This window comes from Hemitrygon akajei, chromosome 1, assembly GCF_048418815.1.
Source record: "Hemitrygon akajei chromosome 1, sHemAka1.3, whole genome shotgun sequence".
Classification (NCBI taxonomy): Eukaryota; Metazoa; Chordata; class Chondrichthyes; order Myliobatiformes; family Dasyatidae; genus Hemitrygon; species Hemitrygon akajei.
Genome location: NC_133124.1, coordinates 50,554,005 through 50,573,321, shown reverse-complemented (window position 1 = coordinate 50,573,321; position 19,317 = coordinate 50,554,005). Strand labels below are relative to the sequence as shown.

At 39.3% G+C, this 19,317-nt stretch overlaps 1 protein-coding gene across 4 annotated transcripts in view; it reads left to right on the top strand.

Moving 5' to 3' along the window:
• mapre2 (microtubule-associated protein, RP/EB family, member 2) overlaps positions 1–19,317 on the top strand; it is a 73,486-nt gene that overhangs the window by 8,718 nt on the left and 45,451 nt on the right. Inside the window, exon 1 of one of the 4 annotated variants that reach the window (XM_073042819.1) lies at positions 9,513–9,726. The exons of the other annotated variants lie outside the window; for them this stretch is intronic. Within the exon in view, the coding sequence (XP_072898920.1) occupies positions 9,605–9,726 (122 nt within the window). The 5' untranslated portion in view covers positions 9,513–9,604. Of the gene's footprint in view, positions 1–9,512; positions 9,727–19,317 lie in introns of those variants that run through there. 4 annotated transcript variants of the gene reach the window in all.

Genomic DNA, 19,317 nt, shown 5'->3' with positions numbered 1-19,317 from the left:
AGCTCCTGGCCTTCATGTGTGGTTTAGCTACTAAACCTGATGGAACCATTTCTACTGACAGGAGGAGGGACAAACGTGGGTTACTGGCACCTTAAAACTAGTCGCTTTGGGCAAATAGGGCTCTTCAGCCTTAGTTGGAAGCTCATCTAGGAGAGGGAAGGCTTCAGGAGTAAATCCTGAGGGGGGGGGGAGAATCTGGAATTGGAGTCCCTTAGAGATTCATATGTTGAGTTCAAAGCTAACTGACAACTCCTGTGATGCTGCTGGTGCCAAACTGTATCAGTCTCTGCCTTTCCTTTGGATTTATCAGCTGCGTGGAGAGGTGGAGCCTGCTGTCTGGGCAACAGCTTGCTCTTATTGTCCTGTGTATCACGTAAACCACTGGCATGCAATATCCATGGTTGACCCTGACCTATGGAGGGCCTCAACAATATTGGCCAATATCAGGGTTGCCAGAGTTCATAGTTTGGTTGCTTTAGGTCTATTGTGTATATGTACTGTATACTTGTATGACAGAACCTAGCACAATAATACCAACTCTGAAATAGAACAAAGCAATATTTTTTGAAGAAATAATAAAGTAGCAATACATTTTCCTGATATTCTTTATAATATTGTTCATCTTTGCATAAAATGATCTGGCATGATACACATTTCTCAAAACACATTTCCTATTTTGCAGTGACTATTAACATAACTAATTCTATATTCATATTTAAGAGGAGCGGTCAGACTGTTTAGTTGAAAACTCTTTAAATTAGGATGTTAACTGAAAGACCATTCCAAGATGGCGGTGCGACGCAGCTTGCAGCGGCCACTCCGGAGTTGATTATCTGTTATTTGTGAAGCCGGGTGCCGTGCGCAATCATAATCGGATGAAAAACGGACGTGGGAGCACGGAGGAACATCTGGAAATCTCCAGGAAGACCTTCTTCGTTGCTGCTGTTGCTGTGAGGTCCAGGTCTCTGCTGGGAAGTCCTCGGGGTCGCGTTGCCGATGGCGTCTTAATACGCTCGGCAGAGGATGGTGCTTGGAGAAGCTGTGCCGGAGGGGATGGTCGGAGGCTCGGAGGTTTGACGGACTCGGAGTCTGCTGCGGTCAGGTCGCTTTCATTGTGTGCTGCGTCTGTGAGGTTGAGTCAGGCGGCGCCGTGGAAGTCCATAGCGGGGTTATTCCCTTCTGCCGCCTGCGTGGGATGACGAGTCATTCGGGACCCTGAGGACTTGTGGAAACTGTGTGGTGGTTTCTTTTGAACTTATGGTCTTATAGCATCTTTGGACTATTTTTACTGTGCCCATGGTCTGTTGTTTTTTTTATCAATTATGCTATTGTTTGCACTGTTGTAACTACCGTAGATTCCGGATTTTAAGCCGCTACTTTTTTCCCACATTTTGAACAGCTTTGAACTTTGCGGCCAATAATCCGATGCGGCTAATGCAAGGTTTTTTTCATGCCGCCTCGTAAACATTTTGCCTCGTAACAGTAGACCAATAAAATTGATGAGTAGTTCACAGAGGTCCAATGAAATTGTACGATAAATCAAGCGCACTTTCACAATTAAATTATCGTAAATCAGTCATTTGTACTCACCCTCATCAACATGGAAAACACTCGAAGCATTGTGCTACCTACCCTCTTAGTTTAAACTATATTTGTTTTCTGTACTACATCGCGGGATGCTATGACGACACACCCGGTTTCGCGGCGTCTTGTGGGAAAATGCCGTTTGCGATGAAACGGAAAGGAGGGGGTCGAGCGGCGGAGCGGCTTTGGATCTGAGCGAAATCTGCTTTTAAATGCCGTTTGCGATGAAACGGAAAGGAGGGGGGGGAGCGGCATTACGCGAGCGGCTTTGGATCCGAGCGAACTCTGCTTTTAAATGCCGTTTGCGATGAAACGGAAAGGAGGGGGGGGAGCGGCATTACGCGAGCGGCTTTGGATCCGAGCGAACTCTGCTTTTAAGTTAAAGGTATCAATAACTTTTCCTGGTAGGCTGCAGTATATATATTTTTTACCAGTCGTTAGGAGATATTGGAATGTTGTTCAGTAAAGAAGTATACGCAACGTATATTTAAAAGTAGCCGCGTACGGGCACGGTTCGAAAAAAAGCATTTGCAATATGTATTTGTTTTTGTTACCATATGGATTTAATTAAAAGTTAAAAAAATCCTCACGTGTAATATCTTTCTGTGTAAATATCTCATATTACAACGTGGGACACCTGCGGCCTAAAATCCGGTGCGGCCTTTACATTTAAAAAAATGATTTTATTTCTAAAATTAGTGCCAGCGGCTAAAAATCAGGTGCGCTCTGTAGTCCGGAATCTACGGTATGTGGTTTTATGCAGGTCTTGTAGCTTTAGTTTTTGGTCTTGTTTTGTCTGGTGGGATTGGAGCTCCTTTCTGGGGAACGCACTAAGATGGTAGCGCGATATTAATACGCAGCAGCCTCTCCGGACTCTGGATTGGGGTTTGCCAAATGTTATGTGGATTTTCTGGTGTCTGTTTTTGTCGTGTGCTTTGTTGATATCATTCTGGAGGAACGTCGTCTCATTTTTTAACTGCATTGCATTTGTGGTTTTTAAATGACAATAAACTGAATCTGAATCTAACAGATACTCGTTTTGTAGACTTTGCTGGGTTTTTCCAGCATCTTTGTTTTTGATCTCCAGCATTTGTGTTATTTTAAATTCTTGGTGTGGTGTAATAGAAAGGAAGTTTGAGAGAAGACTGGGTTTTAATTATCAGTGAGATTTACAGTAGCAAATATTAAATACACAAAGTGTTTGTTGCAATTCCAATCCAACTCTAATTCTTAATTTCATAAAGCAACTGTTTGTAAAACTGCATCATGTTACCTGCTTTCATTTCACCACAAGGAAAACAAAGTAAAATTGAATTATGAATGTGTAGTAACTGTATATAGATGCATCTGTTACTTTCAATAAAGAAGAATTTATAAAAGTTCCATATGTTTAAGAAATATAGCATTCCCTTCTGCAAACATTATAATCTAAAACAAGACCAAAACATGGCTAAGGGAAGGACAGGGCTGGCAACTAAATGTTCCAGGGTACAGGTAGTATTGATGGCATAGAACTGGAGGATAATGAGGAGGGGGAGTTGCATTTCTGATTAAGGAAAACATCATGATAGTCAGATATGAAATTATTAAGGGATCTTCCAGTGACTACTACCACTAGATATACTTCCAGTGAGGTCTTATGGATGGGCCTGATATGATCACCTTATTGGGTTTGTACAAAAGGCTTAATAATCAACTGAAATCAAACATACAGGGGGATTGTAAAAAGTTTCAAGAATAATAGGGTTGTCATAGTATGGATTTTAATTTTCCTAATATAGGCTGGGACTGCCATAGTGCTAAGGGCTTGTAGATGGGATGGAATTTGTGTGTTTCGGAAAGCTTTCTCATTCAATATATTGATGGTCTTCCCAGGGAGAAGGCAAAGCTTGGGCATGGCAGATTTCTCAAGATGGCACCAGTATACATCTGCGACTCTGTGGGCTGCAGGAAGTAGTGATCGAGGTGTTGGTGGGGCTCGAGTACTCTGGAAGCAGTACCCATAGTTCTATTAGTTTTAAGTTTGTTATGGAAAGGGGTAACAGAATAAAGTTCTAAATTGTAAGTCGATTAGACAGGGAATTGCAAAAGTTGATTGAAGGAGTTTGCAGGCAGGCAAAGGGATGTCTCGCAAATGGGAGGCTTTTAAAAGTGAGCTACTGAGAGTTCAAGATCTGCATATTCCTGGTAGTATGAAGAGCAATGCTGGTAGACAAAGGAAACCCTGGATAATGAAGGATGTTGAGTTGTTGGGCAAGAAGGAGGCATGGTAACTGGGATACAGGTAGCTGGGATCAAATGAATCCCTGGAGGGATATATGGGATGCAGGGGTATACTCTGGGGGGAAAAAATCAGAAGGGCAAAAAGATAACTTTAGCAAAGAAGATTCGGAGAATCATAAGAGATTTTTAAAGTATATTAATGGGGAAAAGTAACTTGAGAGATAAGAATGTGCCTCAAAACCAAAGTGGATATCTTTGTGCAGAGCCCCCAAGAAATGGGCAAGGTCCTCAATGTGTATTTCTCCTCTGTTTTTACCATGGAAAAAGACATGAAAGTGTCAGACCCTGGGGTAGCCTACTTTACAGCATAGGAGGTACTGGATGTCTTGAAATGTATGTAGGCAGTTAAATCTCTAGAGCCTAACTAGCTATATCCAAGAACACTGTGGTAAGCTGGAGAAGAAATTGTGGAGCCCCTCACTGAGACTTGTGTATTATTGTTGGTGATGTGATTGGAAATGTTGGAAGACTGGTGGGTAGCTAATGTTATGCCATTAATGTTGTGTGGTAGGTAAATTATGAGGGGGATACTGAAGGATAAGATGTACAAACATCTGGAAAGATCGGAATTGATTAGGGATTTTCAACATGGCTTTGTGCATGGGAGAACATAGAACAATACAGCACAATGCCACGATATTGTGCTGATCTAACCTGCTGCACCTGAATTTAGCTTGTCCCTCCTACATTGCCCATAATGCTCTATTTTTCTTTCATACATATGCCTATCTGAGTCTTGCATGTTCACAATGTATTGGCCTCTGCCACCATCCTTGGGAGTGCATTCGAGGCACTTACCACTTTGTGTATATTTAAAAAAACCTACTTCTGACATCTCCCTTAAAAATTCCACCACTCACCTTAAAAGGATGTCCTCTAGTATTGCCCTGGGGCAAAAGGTGCTGGCTGTCCACTGTGCTACTTATATTCTTCAACACCCCTTTCAAATCTCATCTTCCTTTTGCTTTAAAAAGAAAAGCCATAGCTAATTCCACCTTTTGTCATTAGACATGTTCTCAAATCCAGGCGGCACCCTGGTAAATCTCCTTTGTACCCTCTGTAAAACTTCAGCATATTTCTTATGATGTGAAGCTCACTCAAATTTTCTTGAACTATTTTTGTGACAAATTTTATGTGTCATAAATTTTAGTTTTTTGAAGAACTAATCAAGACATTGATGTGGGCAAGGTGGTAGATGTTGGACATTGTTTATTTGAGTGTAGAGGAATGAGGTGTTTGTATAGAGGTATATAAAACTGAGGAGTAGAGATGGATGAATGCACAATCTTTTTCCCAGAGCTGGGGACTCAAGAGCTAGAAGGCATAGGTTTAAGGTGAGAGGGGAGAGATTTACTAAGAACCTAAGGGGGACCGTTTTCATCCAGAAAATGGTCAGTATATGGAATGAGCTGCTAGAAGAAGTGGTTGTGGCAAGCACATTAAAGACATTTGAAAAGTACAGGATAGAAAAGGTCTTGAGAGATATGGGCCAAAGTTGGGCAATTGATATGAACTAAAATCTTGATTGGTATGGACCATTTGGGTTGAATGGTGTTCTTCTGTGCTGTGTGACTCTAACTTGAAAGCATTCACTTTAAAGCATTAATGTGCATCGCTGATGGTTTTACGTGAAAGTTGGCATACTTTCAAGTTCCATTAACTTTATTAAAGTGCAAATTCTGACATTTCATAAATAAAACTAAGTGCATTTTTACATCGTTTGAAATACTGCACATTCATTTCTGGGCTAGTGACCTGTTAGGAAGCAGATTGAATTTAGATATTTTTGTGCAGCTCTAAAGATTATAAAATTGAATAAGCTTGAACGTTGTGCAATATTGTGCCCCCAGTACATCACTAGATGTATTGGTTGTTAACACTAATGATGCATTTCACAGTGTGTTTTGATGTACATATGATAAATTAATCTAAATCTGATTTGGGTCTACAGCATTAAAGTTTTAAGAATTGACTTGTAAAGGTTTTGAGCATGGAAAAAGATACTGTGTACAGTATTATATGGAAAGAACAAAACTGCTAGATAAGACGTTGTTCTCTCTCCCCTCTCTGCAGCTTAAAAGATACTCTGTATTCTCAATTTTTCAGTTTTAAGAATCTTTGATTTGAAATGTTAACTGTTTCTCTTTTCACAGGTGATGCTTAACTTTGCAGATTCCAGAATTATTTTTGTTTTTATTTACTGCAAGCACAAGGCCTAATGTTTCCCCTCCCCCTGCTGCTTTTAATCTATAGCATGTGTGCCTTGCCTTTTTTAGCTGCCCATGTTGCAACTCTAATGGGGTTAATATCTTTATTCAGTGTGCAAAGTCTTTTCTAACATGCACACAATCTTGGGTCTTGTGTGAAAATAAGTTCACTGTTGAGTTCTTGTACAACATCCACCCAATGCAGCTTTAATGCACCATTTTGACTGTTGTAGAATTTAAGCCCATCTCTGTAATATCATGACCATCTGGGTATTTGATAACAGGTTATTAGGTTTTACTATCAAATTTCATATTCTCTTAGAGTTGTAAAGTATAATAACGGATCTTTTGGCCTATTAACCCACCTACACTACTTTGATTTACCCACTTTACAGGCTTTCACCCCTTGGTGGCTCAGCAACTTGCCTGGGTGTATCTTAAATGTTGTAAGAGACATACCTCCACCACCTCTTCAGTCAGTACATTCCAGACTCCAACCATTCTGTGGTGGGTATAAAAACCGCCTTAATTTTGTATAACCTCTTATCAGGACACTCCTCAGCCTCCAATCCAAGGAAAACAAACCCAGTTAGAATCTTTTCTTACAGCTGTAATGCTTCAACCCTGGCAGCGAACTGGTGAATGTCCTCTGCACCCACTCCGGCATAATCACATTCTTTCTCCAGTTTGATCAGACTTAAACATTTCTGAACAGTCCATGTTCATTATTCATTTTTACACTTTTTGTTACAGTAATTTTTATACCTTGCAATGTATCGCTGCCACAAAACAAATTTCACAACATGTCAGTGATAATAAATCTGATTCTGAGAAATGCCTTTAGATGTTTTACCTGTACAGATGAAAGATGTTGTGGTAAATGTATGGTATTATTAATTTAAGAACATTTTAAATTTATCAAATGCAAAAATTTCTGCACATGGCAATTCATTTCATTGTCGTATTGAATGCATTTATAATAGAAAAGCATACTCAACAGTAACTCTGTGTCTAAGCATTAGAAGACTTGTTATCACAAATGTTAGAGCCTTTGTATTTGGATAACAGATCTGAATCCTATCAGCACTACCACCTTTAGATTTGTTCCCAAACCCCACACCTCATTCTGTATTTAAGTACCTTGGGTTTTCTGAGGGGTGAAAAATGAAATTTTGCAGGAAGTTTCTGTATGTATGTCCACTTTAAAAATTGTTCTATTGTAAGTTGAAGGACTGACAGCTCCATTTTGTAGCTTCAACATCATGCACAGTTGGAATTGATGTTGAAGATGTAATTTGTAAATACAATCTTTTATCTTTAATTGGTGGATATATTGAAATTAGGATTTCGGCATTCTTGGTTACCAGCATATCAGGTTCAGCATTTGTTAAAGATTGTGGTATGAGTGATTCAAATCAGTGTGTATGCAAAACACTGACTCGAAGCAGAAGCCAGAAATGGCATAACAGATAAAGGGAGGTCGTAGAAACTAAGGTGACTTTGTATTGTTGCTTAAGATTAATTTTTGTAGGGCAGGACAGTGCAAAGTACATAATTGGCTGCACTCCAATTAGAGATGTGAATTTCAAACAGCTGGTATTATACTCCAATATTCAAGATATAAAATGAATACTGTATCTCCCATATATACTTATATTTACTGTTCTTCAGTCTTTGGAGAAGGCTGCATTTGTACAACAACATGTAGTAGGGATAGAATCATTTGAATACAGATTGGGAGCTGCAGAATCTTATATTTGGAATTTACTAATCAATTTCCTATAGCTCTGCACAGAAAATAAACCCCAGAAATAGTTTTTTTAAGCTGAAGTAGGAGAAAATGGACCAGTACAAGAAATAACAAAATAAGTTCACATCCCAAATTTACAAGTTGCTACAATTCATATTATTTCGATTTTGAATTAGTACACGTTAATGGTGATTTGGAGAACACTGGTGGTTAGAACAAGCTGAGGATGCCATGGTCGGGAGCAGGAAATGGAAGTTGGTGCTGCAATTTACATAGGCAGTTTCCATTATGAAGACAGATGTGGACATTTTCAATGCACCGCTGTAATAATTTAGTAATGTGGTAGGCCTTCGTTGGTCAGAATTGATCATGGATATTGCATCCTAGCTGTCTAGATACGCAATCCAGGGCAGTACGATATGGAGAGCAAGCTGTTGCCTATGTAGCAAGCTCCCTCTCTCCAGGCATCTGATGAACCCAAAGGAACGGCAAAGACCGATACAGTTTGGCACCAGCAGCGTCACAGGAGTTGCCAGTCAGCATTTAACTCAACGTAGGACTGTGAAGGACTCCAGCTCCGAATTTTTCTCTCGGAGTTTACACACTGAGCCTTCTCCATGAGTGGGTATAGCCGCAAGGCTGCGGAGGTTTGAGATCAGAGTTTTCCTTCTGCTAGATGACCTACGAACCAAGGCGAACGAGCCCCATCTGTCCGAAGCGACTGGTGTTAAGGCATCAGTAACCCACCTTTGCCCCTTCTCCTGTCAATAGAAACAATGCCGCATGTGAAGGCAAGGAGCTGGATTTGGTTGTCAGAGGCTATTTGAGGCGCATGCCATTGGGAGTATTTTAAAAAGTAGTCGGAGCTTATCCCCATAACCACCCCAAATTATAACAACCTTGGGAACCAACTGTAATAATGAAGTTCTAGATAACAACTGCTACAGAGTTTTTAATAACAAAATCGATTTAGATATGTATAGTTGCAAACATTTTGTTAAAGAACTGAGTCCAATTAACTCCATTACTTTCCTTCACTGAGCTTAAATCTTTGTTCCCTTTTAGAATTGCGTGCCAGTTATTCTCGGACAGTTCAGCGATCAAACGTCTTGGCTTTTAAAAACAATAATCGTACAAATTTGAGTTGAAGTTATTATACTGTATTTCAGCAGCACGGGGTTTATAATCTTTAAAATAAGATAAATTTTATCATTTTCATCCGCTTTGACAGGCGTGTATGTGTCTTGTATGGCTTGTTAATATTTGAAGTGAATTGTTGATTGTAAAACGTTCCGCGTTCCTATTATTATTTCTTCCATGTTTATGTGGCGACTAATTTCCATTTAAATCTTAAATGTTAGATTTTTAAAAGGAACAAGAATATGCGAAAAATAAAGAATGTCCTTATAAGCGAAAACTCCGAAAAAGATGATGATGTTCCTTTGTGCTCACAGTGGAAGCATTAAAATGTCATTTTGAGAGACGAGTCTAAGCATGAGGGGTTATGCAACAAATAGAAGAGAGCACCTGTATTTACTCGTTTCGCTTTAGATATTGACGTGGCCCTGTGCTGTCCCCGGGTGGATTGTTAGGTTCGATGAGTTCGCTGGTTACTATGGTAAAATCCTGTCACGTGACGAGGATGCCGCCGAACGTCTCCAGATTTTTCTTGTGCGTTTGACGTCAGTACTGAGGTCAAGCAGAGCCCCGTAGTGAAGAAACGGGCTCTCTGCCGACCCGACAGCACGCATTGAGAAATTTGTAGTCTGGTATAGCACCAATGCCTGGTCCCACACAACAAGCACTTTCCCCAAATGTTGAGAATAATAACGACATCGTTCAAGACAATGGCACCATTATTCCTTTTCGGAAGCATACAGTGAGAGGGGAGCGTTCTTACAGGTAATGAGAGCTCTGTAGATATGGCTGGAGATTGCAGCAGCATGAGGAAATGCAAAGGGTTACATAATAACACTGGTCTTTTAGAAGTGTTTGAGTTTTTTTAACTTTTAAATAAAATTTGGCTTTACAATGCATGGGGTCATTGAAAATTTAGTAGAGGAAACTGCTTGTTTATCATGTCCTTGTGCTTTTTCTCTTCCTTCCTCCCCTCCCTCTATAGTTGTGCTAGTTCCTCCTGTGCCGTTATTTCTGATAAGATGAAGTAATTATTTCTGTGAAGTGGGATGTACCATTCCAGTTACTGAAGGAGAGTCTGGGAAGATGCGCTGAAATAAAATGCAATTAATAAACAGAAGAATAGAGGCCTCCCCAGCGAATTTCAAAAAAATGGATTCCTCAGGCTTGAGCTGCAGTTGGTATTATTAAGCAAACCAGATTGATGGAGCTTGTAAAATTCTTATAGCTGATTGGTGGAATGCCTGACTATCGAGGTCACCATGTCATGCATTCAGTGAGATTTCCTCTTGGAGCTGGCTTTTACAAAGGCGCTAGATCTCCAGCCACTGAGGAAATAAGAGGATATGGGCATTAAATGCAAAATCCACTTCACGTTTGGCTTTAAAATATATTAGTTTTCTCTTAACCGTGAAAAGCAATAACAGAACTGGTGTGTGAATCGTTATTTAGATATTTTTGTCGTTGGTTGGAAGCTTCTATGTCAGTTTAAAAAAATTGGTAGCTGGGTGCCTTTTCTCGTTAATCTTTCAGAGAAATAGATCTGTTTTGTTGGAGTAGGTGGTTATTATTTGTAATTTTTTTATACATGGAATTCATATACTAAACTGTTACAATACTTTTTGTCTAGCTTCAGTTAAATCTCTGGCCTATCAAAAGACCCCTTCACAGGAAATGCAGTTAGGCCTATAGTTTGCTGTTTGCATGCAATACTGGCTGATACTAATTTATATTTAAAGCATTTTAAGGCAATTATTTTAATGAAATCTTTACGAAAAAATATATAAAATGCTAACTTTTTAATTGCAGTACTGTAATGTGAACCTGATTTGTTCAATGATTCAAGATGTAAAAGGGAAATTTAAATTACAGTTCTATTTACTATTTGACAAACCTATACTCAACACTTTTGTATAGTGTCCTTCCGTTATTTTTATCAAATACTATATAAATTGAGCAATTGCTTGTAATAATAGAATCTGATAAGATTTTCTTCAGTTATAAGTGAAGAATATACCTTCAAAAGCTTTTCTCTCTTTGTAAACTTTCCTGTTAATTGCATGATACTTATGTAAACATTGCAAACCCTGTTCTAGATAGAGTTCAGAGATTGACTGTAAGGGAAATACGATTTTAGCAGTGTTTCATACTTAATGAAGTTTTCATTATATTTTGAAATATTTTCTGAGTGGTATTTTCAGTTAATTATTTAATACGAATTATATAGTTGTATTTAGTCAAAAGAATCATTTCATACTGTTATTCATATATTTCCTTTTCAGTCATGAGTCAAATTTAAGGATGGATACCCTAAAGCTTTTCTATTAATAATTGTTTATTGAATATTACTATTAAATATATTCCTATTTTGGAGTGGGGTAAAACTATCATTATTTATTGTTTATCTCTATTTGCCTTTGAAAATCTTTTTGTTAGCCATTTCCTTGAATCATTGGCTAAGTCACTCCATCATCATGAAGAACAGGGAATTCCAGGATTTAACCTCTGCATTGATGAGGGCAATATCGTGTCAGGGTGATGTGTGACCTGGAGGTGAAACTTCAGTTGGTGTTCCTATACTCTCACTTTTGTTCTCCTTGTTGGTAAAGGTTGAGGGTTTGAGAAATGTAACCAATTGCAGTGTAGATTGCAAATGGTTATGCTACAGTCATGATGTGACTGTGGTGAAGAGAATGAATGATTGAGGTGGTTGGTGAAATGCAATCGAATGGTGTCAAATTTCATATGTTATTGGATTTGCATCCAGGCAAGAAGTGAGGATTCCTTCACACTCTTGATTTGTGTTTTGAAGTTTTTGGAATGACTTAGAGTGTGAGGAGGTGAATTACTCACCACGGGAAGACTCAGCTTTTGACTTACTCTTGTAGCCACGATATATGTATGGCTGGTCCACTGAAGTTTCTGGTCAATAGTAACCCTCAGGATGTTGGTGGAGAGCGGTGCTTTTTGCTGTATCTTGGTGTACATTTCAGTAATAAACTACTATCAATATTATCACAGTGCCCTGCTATATCTAATGCAGTGGTATTTGGGGAAAAAAAGTAATAGTAACTTTACAGACCTTGTTTGGAGACATTTTGTCTTGTGTTGGAGGTGATTTTATTATGACAACCTCACATTGAATTTTGAATCTTGGGTAGGAAATGTGGCAAACAACTTCAAGTGAAGAAGGAGAAAAATCGGAGCTCGCTGCTGCAGCTGTACAAGGTACTTGGATAGGTAATTCTGGTTAACATGCTATAGAAAGCATTTGAAAAAGCTAAAAATGCAGATGAAATTCACCAGGAGGTCCTTGAATGGAGGTTTTTAATTACATGAAGAGATTGGAAATAAGGGAATTGTTCTCACTGGAACATAGACTGAGAGGTCACCTGACAAAGGTTTTAAGATTTGTTGTGGGCACAGAGAGGGTATATAGTCAGTCTTTTTCCAAAGGTAGAAGAGCCTAATATTAGAGGAGAGTTTAAGGTGAGAAGAGAAATGCTTAAAGTGGATTTGAGAGACAGGTTTTTCACAACATGTACATTTGGGAAGGTGCATGGATTGGAAAGGAATAGAGGGATATAGGCCAAATGCAGGAAAATTGGATTAGTGCAGGTGACCATCTCTGCATAGATGAGTCTGGAAAAAGGGCCTGTTTCTATGCTGATCCTGTTGGAAGATGTGGGGAGGCTTGGAATTGGGATGGCTAGGGAAACTTTTGCAATCTGCTTGGACTTCAAACTACAGTACATTTCTCACCTTTCAATAGACCTGGTCTTCCAATTCACATCTCTGCTGGCAGGGATAATTTCACCCCCCACCCCCCAGCCTTCCCTGAGCAGTGATTGGGAAGTACTACTGGCTATTTTGGAAACTCAGTGGCACATCCATTATCCCTGTGTAGCTTGTATGGGAATGATGGAAAATTGGAGGACAGCACACAGAAAAACTCAAAGATTAAAAAAAATATCAGTAGCTATGTTAGTAACTACCAGTGGGCTGCATAAAAAAAATTAGTCCATTATGAAACTAACCAACCACTGTGATCTTTCAGCTCTAGTTCCAGCAAACTTCTCAGAATGCCTCTCTGCAGTGCCTTCAGTTTGTATGATCTGAGGTTTGTGGGGGAGGAGGAAACTAGGCAAGATCTTTTTCATGGGGGTAGGGGAGGTCTTGGAACACTGCTCTTTCTAGTCTCATTCATTCTTCCAGCCTAACAATATTAATTCTAATTATCTGTGAACTTTGGATCCACCAATCTTCATTCTGATCTCTGGTCATCTTGTCCAATCTCCCTAATTTGTGTTCATGACTGGTGGCCTTCATTTTCAGTTGCATTTAAGAAGGTTGGATCCTTATGTTATTTGCTTTGAAGGGGTAATGATAGTGCTTTATCTCTTGTTTGCAACTTTAAAGTTTATTGTGTTCTGGGAGAGGATATGGGTTTGTTAACATGGAAATAGCTGGCATTGCCTGTCTTCAAAAGAGAATTAAAGGTTATTAGTCAAAATAGACCCGACGCAGACTGGGAGACCGTTTTGTGGAACATCTACGCTCGGTCTGCCAGAAAAAGCAGGATCTCCTAGTGGCCACACATTTTAATTCCACGTCCCATTCCCATTCTGATATGTCTATCCATGGCCTCCTCTATTGTCAAAATGAATCCAAACTCAGGTTGGAGGAACAACACCTTATATACCGGCTGGGTAGCCTCCAACCTGCTGGCATGAACATTGACTTCTCTAACTTCCGTTAATACTTCTCCTCCCCTTCTTACCCCATCCCAGAAATATTTAGTTGTTTGCCTGTTCTCCATCTCCCTCTGGTGCTCTCCCCCCCCCCCCTTTCCTTCTCCTGAGGCCTCCTGTCCCATGATCCTTTCCCTTCTCCAGCTCTGTATCACTTTCGCCAATCACCTTTCCAGCTCTTAGCTTCATCCCACCCCCTCCAGTCTACTCCTATCATTTTGCATTTCCCCCTCCCCCCTCTACTTTCAAATCTCTTACTATCTTTCCTTTCGGTTAGTCCTGACGAAGGGTCTCGGCCCGAAACGTCGACATCGCTTCTCCCTATAGATGCTGCCTAGCCTGCTGTGTTCTACCAGCATTTTGTGTGTGTTGTTATTAGTCAAAATGTTGAATATAACTTTAAGAAAAGTAATTCCAAAAATGAATTGACCAGAGCAGTGTGCATAACAGATATGATGGAATCTAAAGGAAATGAGCCCAAACGGATGAATTTAAAAAAAGCTGCATAAGGAATAGGAAGTGCATGAGGTGCTATGTGAGCTGATTATTGCAGTTAAGTTGGATTAATGTAAGTCTACATCATGGGTTAAAACCACCTCATGCAGTACACTTTGGGCTTTTTTCTGCTTTTGTTGAATAGAAGCCTAATGGCTTAATTGACAAAGGAATTACTTGAATCAAAAGTGGATTTGAAGATGAAGGTTGCTCAAGTCAGTTTGGTTTCTTTTCCAATCCACTCGTACTTATTAGAAAATTAATCTTATGAATAGTTGGGTAGATTTTGTCTTTGTGGGTTTTTTTTTACAGATGTGGTGGATCACTTGAAGTGGGGTTTCTTAATACTTCACAGTCCATCACCATGAAAGAAAGGCAGAGAAGCTGTAATATCTTCATGGTGGATTTATCTATTGGACTTGCACAAAATTTGTAACAATTTGATTGTAAAGTGCATTAGCATTTGTTCTGCAGAGAAAAACACAACTTTATGACACTAGTCCATTTCCAGTAATGTTGGACTTATTGAAACTGTTCCCCAAACATTGAAGGTAATATGCCTGAATGCCAGACTGAAGACTTGGTAACCATTGAATTTGTTGAACACCATCAACTAACATGCTTTGTTTTTGACCAAACATTTTCTTTTCTTACTATTCTGGCTGTGCTTGTTCTACAGTGTAACCATTTAATATCTTAATTCTTCAAATCCTTTTCCTGTGGATGGATCTGAGATGTATACCTGTTTCACTTTTTGAAGTGCTTGCTGCTGCTAGTATTTTCTATTGTTTAACTGTGATACATTGTTCGGTGATCTATTGTGGCTTAATTGCCTTTTTGCTATAACTTGAATATGTCCAAAGGCAGCCTTTCTCAACCTTTTTGCCCTGGACAAACCCTTGAAATAATTTTCAGGTCTCAAGGAACCCCTGCGTAAAAAATTATATCTACAGCTCGTGGTACATTAGCGTGATCAGTAAGTTCTAGATATAATCATCAAAAAAAATGTTGTTGCTCTTTTGAGTAGAGAATGAAATTTTAGCCAACTTTTCTTGGGAAAAAAACGTTAACCTTAGCTTACCTTTTTTTGAAATTAATCTTTCTTTCCCTTTCATAACTTTTTAAAAACTCATAAGGCAAACATAATAAATTTCTTTTAAATAACTGGCTTAAACCAAAAAGTGATTTAATTTTTCTAAAGTTAGGCTTGGTAGATTTAATTTAAATAAAGGTTGTAAATTGACGTTACTTAAAAGCATTACTGTTTTGAGATTCCAACAGCCATTTAAAATAATCAGCACTTTCACGAGTCATATGGTTGTGATTTGTAGTTCAGTGTCTTTTCAATTTTGCTGGAGCCATTTTTGCATTTGTAAGTTGTTTGCCACAGACCAGGCACAATGGAATAGGGGTTAATAAAATATTTTTAAAAAGAACGGCATAATAAATAACTAAATGAGAAAACTGCAAAAAATATGGAAACTTCACAATGCAATTCACTTCAAACCTAAACAATCCACCTTTTGCAACATTTACAACAACAGAAAAGTGGCAGGCCAGCAGCAGAGTGGCGGCACATAAAAAAAAATTGTTTTAAAATGAAAATTTCCCTCCAATTTTCTACGACACCAGAACAGTTTGTTCGCTCCCATAAGTTAGTCTGCAGCGTGTAAGGGGAAGTTGGGAGGGAGAGGCTGATGTCACAGCCCAAGCTGGGCGAGTCCATGCAGTGCTTGGAAAATGCACTTCACGCTCCTTGTCAGCCTACTGTCCTCCCTTCTGTGCAATACAGTACCCACGAATCATCAATGGCCTCTCCTATCTTGTGTCAAAAACAGAATAAACACAGTCCTACTGTGCACTGCCATATTGGGCTGAGAGTCCTCTAACGAGATTGCAAATGGGACTGCTCGGTTACTGCCCACCACTGCAAACGCTAGTATTGCATGTAACACGAAGTTCAAACATTGATATTTTTTTTTCAATCACAACCTCTCGCGGAACCCTAAGGTTCAGCAGAACCCCAGCTGAGAAACCTCGTCCAAAGGCATAGCCTAGAATAGTAGAATGTAGGCACATTAGATTAGCTGTAGCCTTTAATTACAGACTTGATCTACTTGCAAGTTAATGGTTCAGTTTGGACAGTGTTGCTTGACAGAAGTCAAATTTTATATCAGGTAATGTCTATTATGGAAAGTCTGTTTTTTAAAACCCCAGCAAGGTAACATTAGGCTGACACTGCAGTGCAGCAAATCCTTAGTCCAGATAATTTTAATTGAAAACCAAAGAATTGCAAAATAAATTATTTTAAAACTCTGCAATGTGAACCTTGATAGCATAACCAGTAGCCAAGCACATGACTTACATTCAATGCACAGAGATTGCAAGCAATATTTTACATTAAAAAAAAATTATCCTTAATCTTTCCATGGTGCTTGGTGAACCATGATATCCTTCAATACTTGGGTTTCTGCCATGCATTGCTCTTGTGTCTTTGCATATTTGAATAGAGTCATGAATTCCCAGTAGCTTCCCTTGGGCTCTTCTGAAAACTTCCATAGTTATACTTTTCCATGCTGCAAGTTACTACTTGGCATCACTCACAAACAGATGAACCGAGTTGTTCATTTTTGATGCAGCACAGGCCACCAAGAACTGTCAGGTTTTTTTCATTATTGTGAGACAGTTTGCTTGACCTTGTGGAATATTCCCTTTTTGAACTACAAGAGCTGAAATCTACAATCACAGGCACTTTAGTAAGCAGCATTGTTTTAAGATGTTTAAAAAAAAATCTTTTGATACTCAAAAGTTGACGGATCCTGGAATACAGACTTAAGTTACAAGTGCAGTTCCCCTTTAAGAAAGCGGAAGTTGTGCCAGACTACAGATAAGATTGAAATGCCAAGGCCTTAGATCCCCACTGCTGACTATCCTGCTGGCAAATATACATTCTCTAGAAAATAAGATCGAAGACTTCAGAGCAAGATTGCTATACTAGAGTGACATCAGGAACTGCTGTGTATGTTGCTTCAGCATGGCTGTCCGCTGCCATTTCAGATGCAGTGCTGCAGCCCAGTGGCTTCACCATTCTCCGCAAAATCAGGACAACTCAGTTTTTTAAAGGTAGAGGAGGTGGAGTATGCTTTATGATTAATTAATCATGGTGCACAGATGAGGCAGGTTCTGTTTCCATTTTGCTCACCTGACCTAGTATATCTTGTGGTAAAATGTCATCTTTTTTTATCTGCTGAGGGAGTTTTCCACCATCATCCTGGTACATTCCTCCTCAGGCTACTGGCTCTCCACTCGGCCTAGGATCACTTGGACAAGAGTAATATCCCTACCTTCTGTCCAAGACCTCTTTCAGAGTCAATGCCTCCAGAAGACATGGTACATCATTAAAGACCCCTCACACCCTCTCCATAAACTGTTTGTTCTTCTTCCATCAGGCAAACATCACAGGAGAATCAAAACAAAAACCACAAGGCTACTAAACAGCTTCCTCCCACAAGCAGTCAGACTGCTAAATAGCTGCTCTACCTGACTCTGCTTTGGGCACTTTTAACTTGCACTGGACACTTATAACTTGATTTTAACCGACATGTGGCTGTTGTGTTTTACTATTTATTGTTGTGTTTACTATTTGTTGCATTTGTTATGTTATGATTGCACTTGCCCCTGGGAAACGTCGTCTCATTCTGCCCTGCAGAGCTATGTATGGTAGGAATGACAATAAAGTTTTTGAATCTTGAATCTACATCAGGCTTTATTGATTATAGCTCAGCGTTCAACACAATCATGCCCTCAGTTCTAATCAACAAGCTCCAAAACCTGGCCCTCTGTACCTGCCTCTGCAACTAGATCCTTGACTTCCTTATTGAGAGATCATAGTCTGTGCAGATCGGAAAGAACATCTCCTCACTGACAGTCAACACTGGGGCACCTCAAGGTTGTATGCTTTACCCACTCTCTACTTTCTCTACACTCAAGACTGTGGTTAGGCATAGTTCAAGCATCATCTATAAATTTGCCGAAGACAATTGTTGGAAGAATTTCAGATGGTGACAAGGAGTTGTATAGGAGTGAGAAAGATCAGCTGGTTGGGTGGTGTCACAACAACAACCCTGCTTTAACATTATTAAGACCAAGGAATTAATTGTGGACTTCAGAAAGAGGAAATGGAGAGAACGTGCGCTAGTCCTCATCAAGAAATCAGCAATGGAAAGGTTGAACAGTATAAAGTTCCTGGCTGTCAACCTTTACGATCTATCCTGGGCCTAATATTGATGCAATTACAAAGAAGGAACGACAGTGGCTATATTACATCAGGAATTAGAGGAGACTTGGTATATAACCAAACACTTGCAAATTTGTACAGAGGTGCCATGGAGAACATTCTAACTGGCTGCATCACTGCCTGATATGGAGGATCCATTGCGTAGGATCGGAAAAAGCTGCAGAAAGTTGTAAACTCAGCCAGTTCCATTATGGGCAGTAGCCTCCCCAGCATTGAAGACAGCTTCAAAAGTCCCCTCTGCCATCAGATTGAATCCATGAACACCACTACACTATTTTTCCCTCTATTTTTGCACTACTTATTTAATTTTTTAATATATACTTGCAATTTAGTGTTTTTTATGTATTGCAATGTACACATTTCACAACAAATGCCAGTGGTATTAAACCTGATTCTGATTCTGAAATTTACAACTTTCTGCCCTTGAACAGAACAGTGACTTGTATTTATATGACATTTTTCATTTGGATAAACATATCAAGGCATTTGACAGAACTATTATCAGTTACAGAATTTCACCGAGCCAAAGGATATGAGGAGTAATGCTGAAAGTATGTTTAAAGGAGGACTGTAAAGGAAATAGCAGTAGAAAATTAAGAAAATGCCAGAGTTTAAAGACAACTTATTAGGAGACATGAACACTAAAGATGAGATGAAAAGAACGAGGGGTGCAACAAGAATAGGGTTAGAACAAGTGCTATTTTTTTGTAGGATTTTAGGGTTGAAGGAGGTTATCTGTAGGGAGGGATGAGGCCATGAAGGGAATAGAAAGAGAAGATGGGAATTTTAAGGTCAAATCATTCATCAAACAAG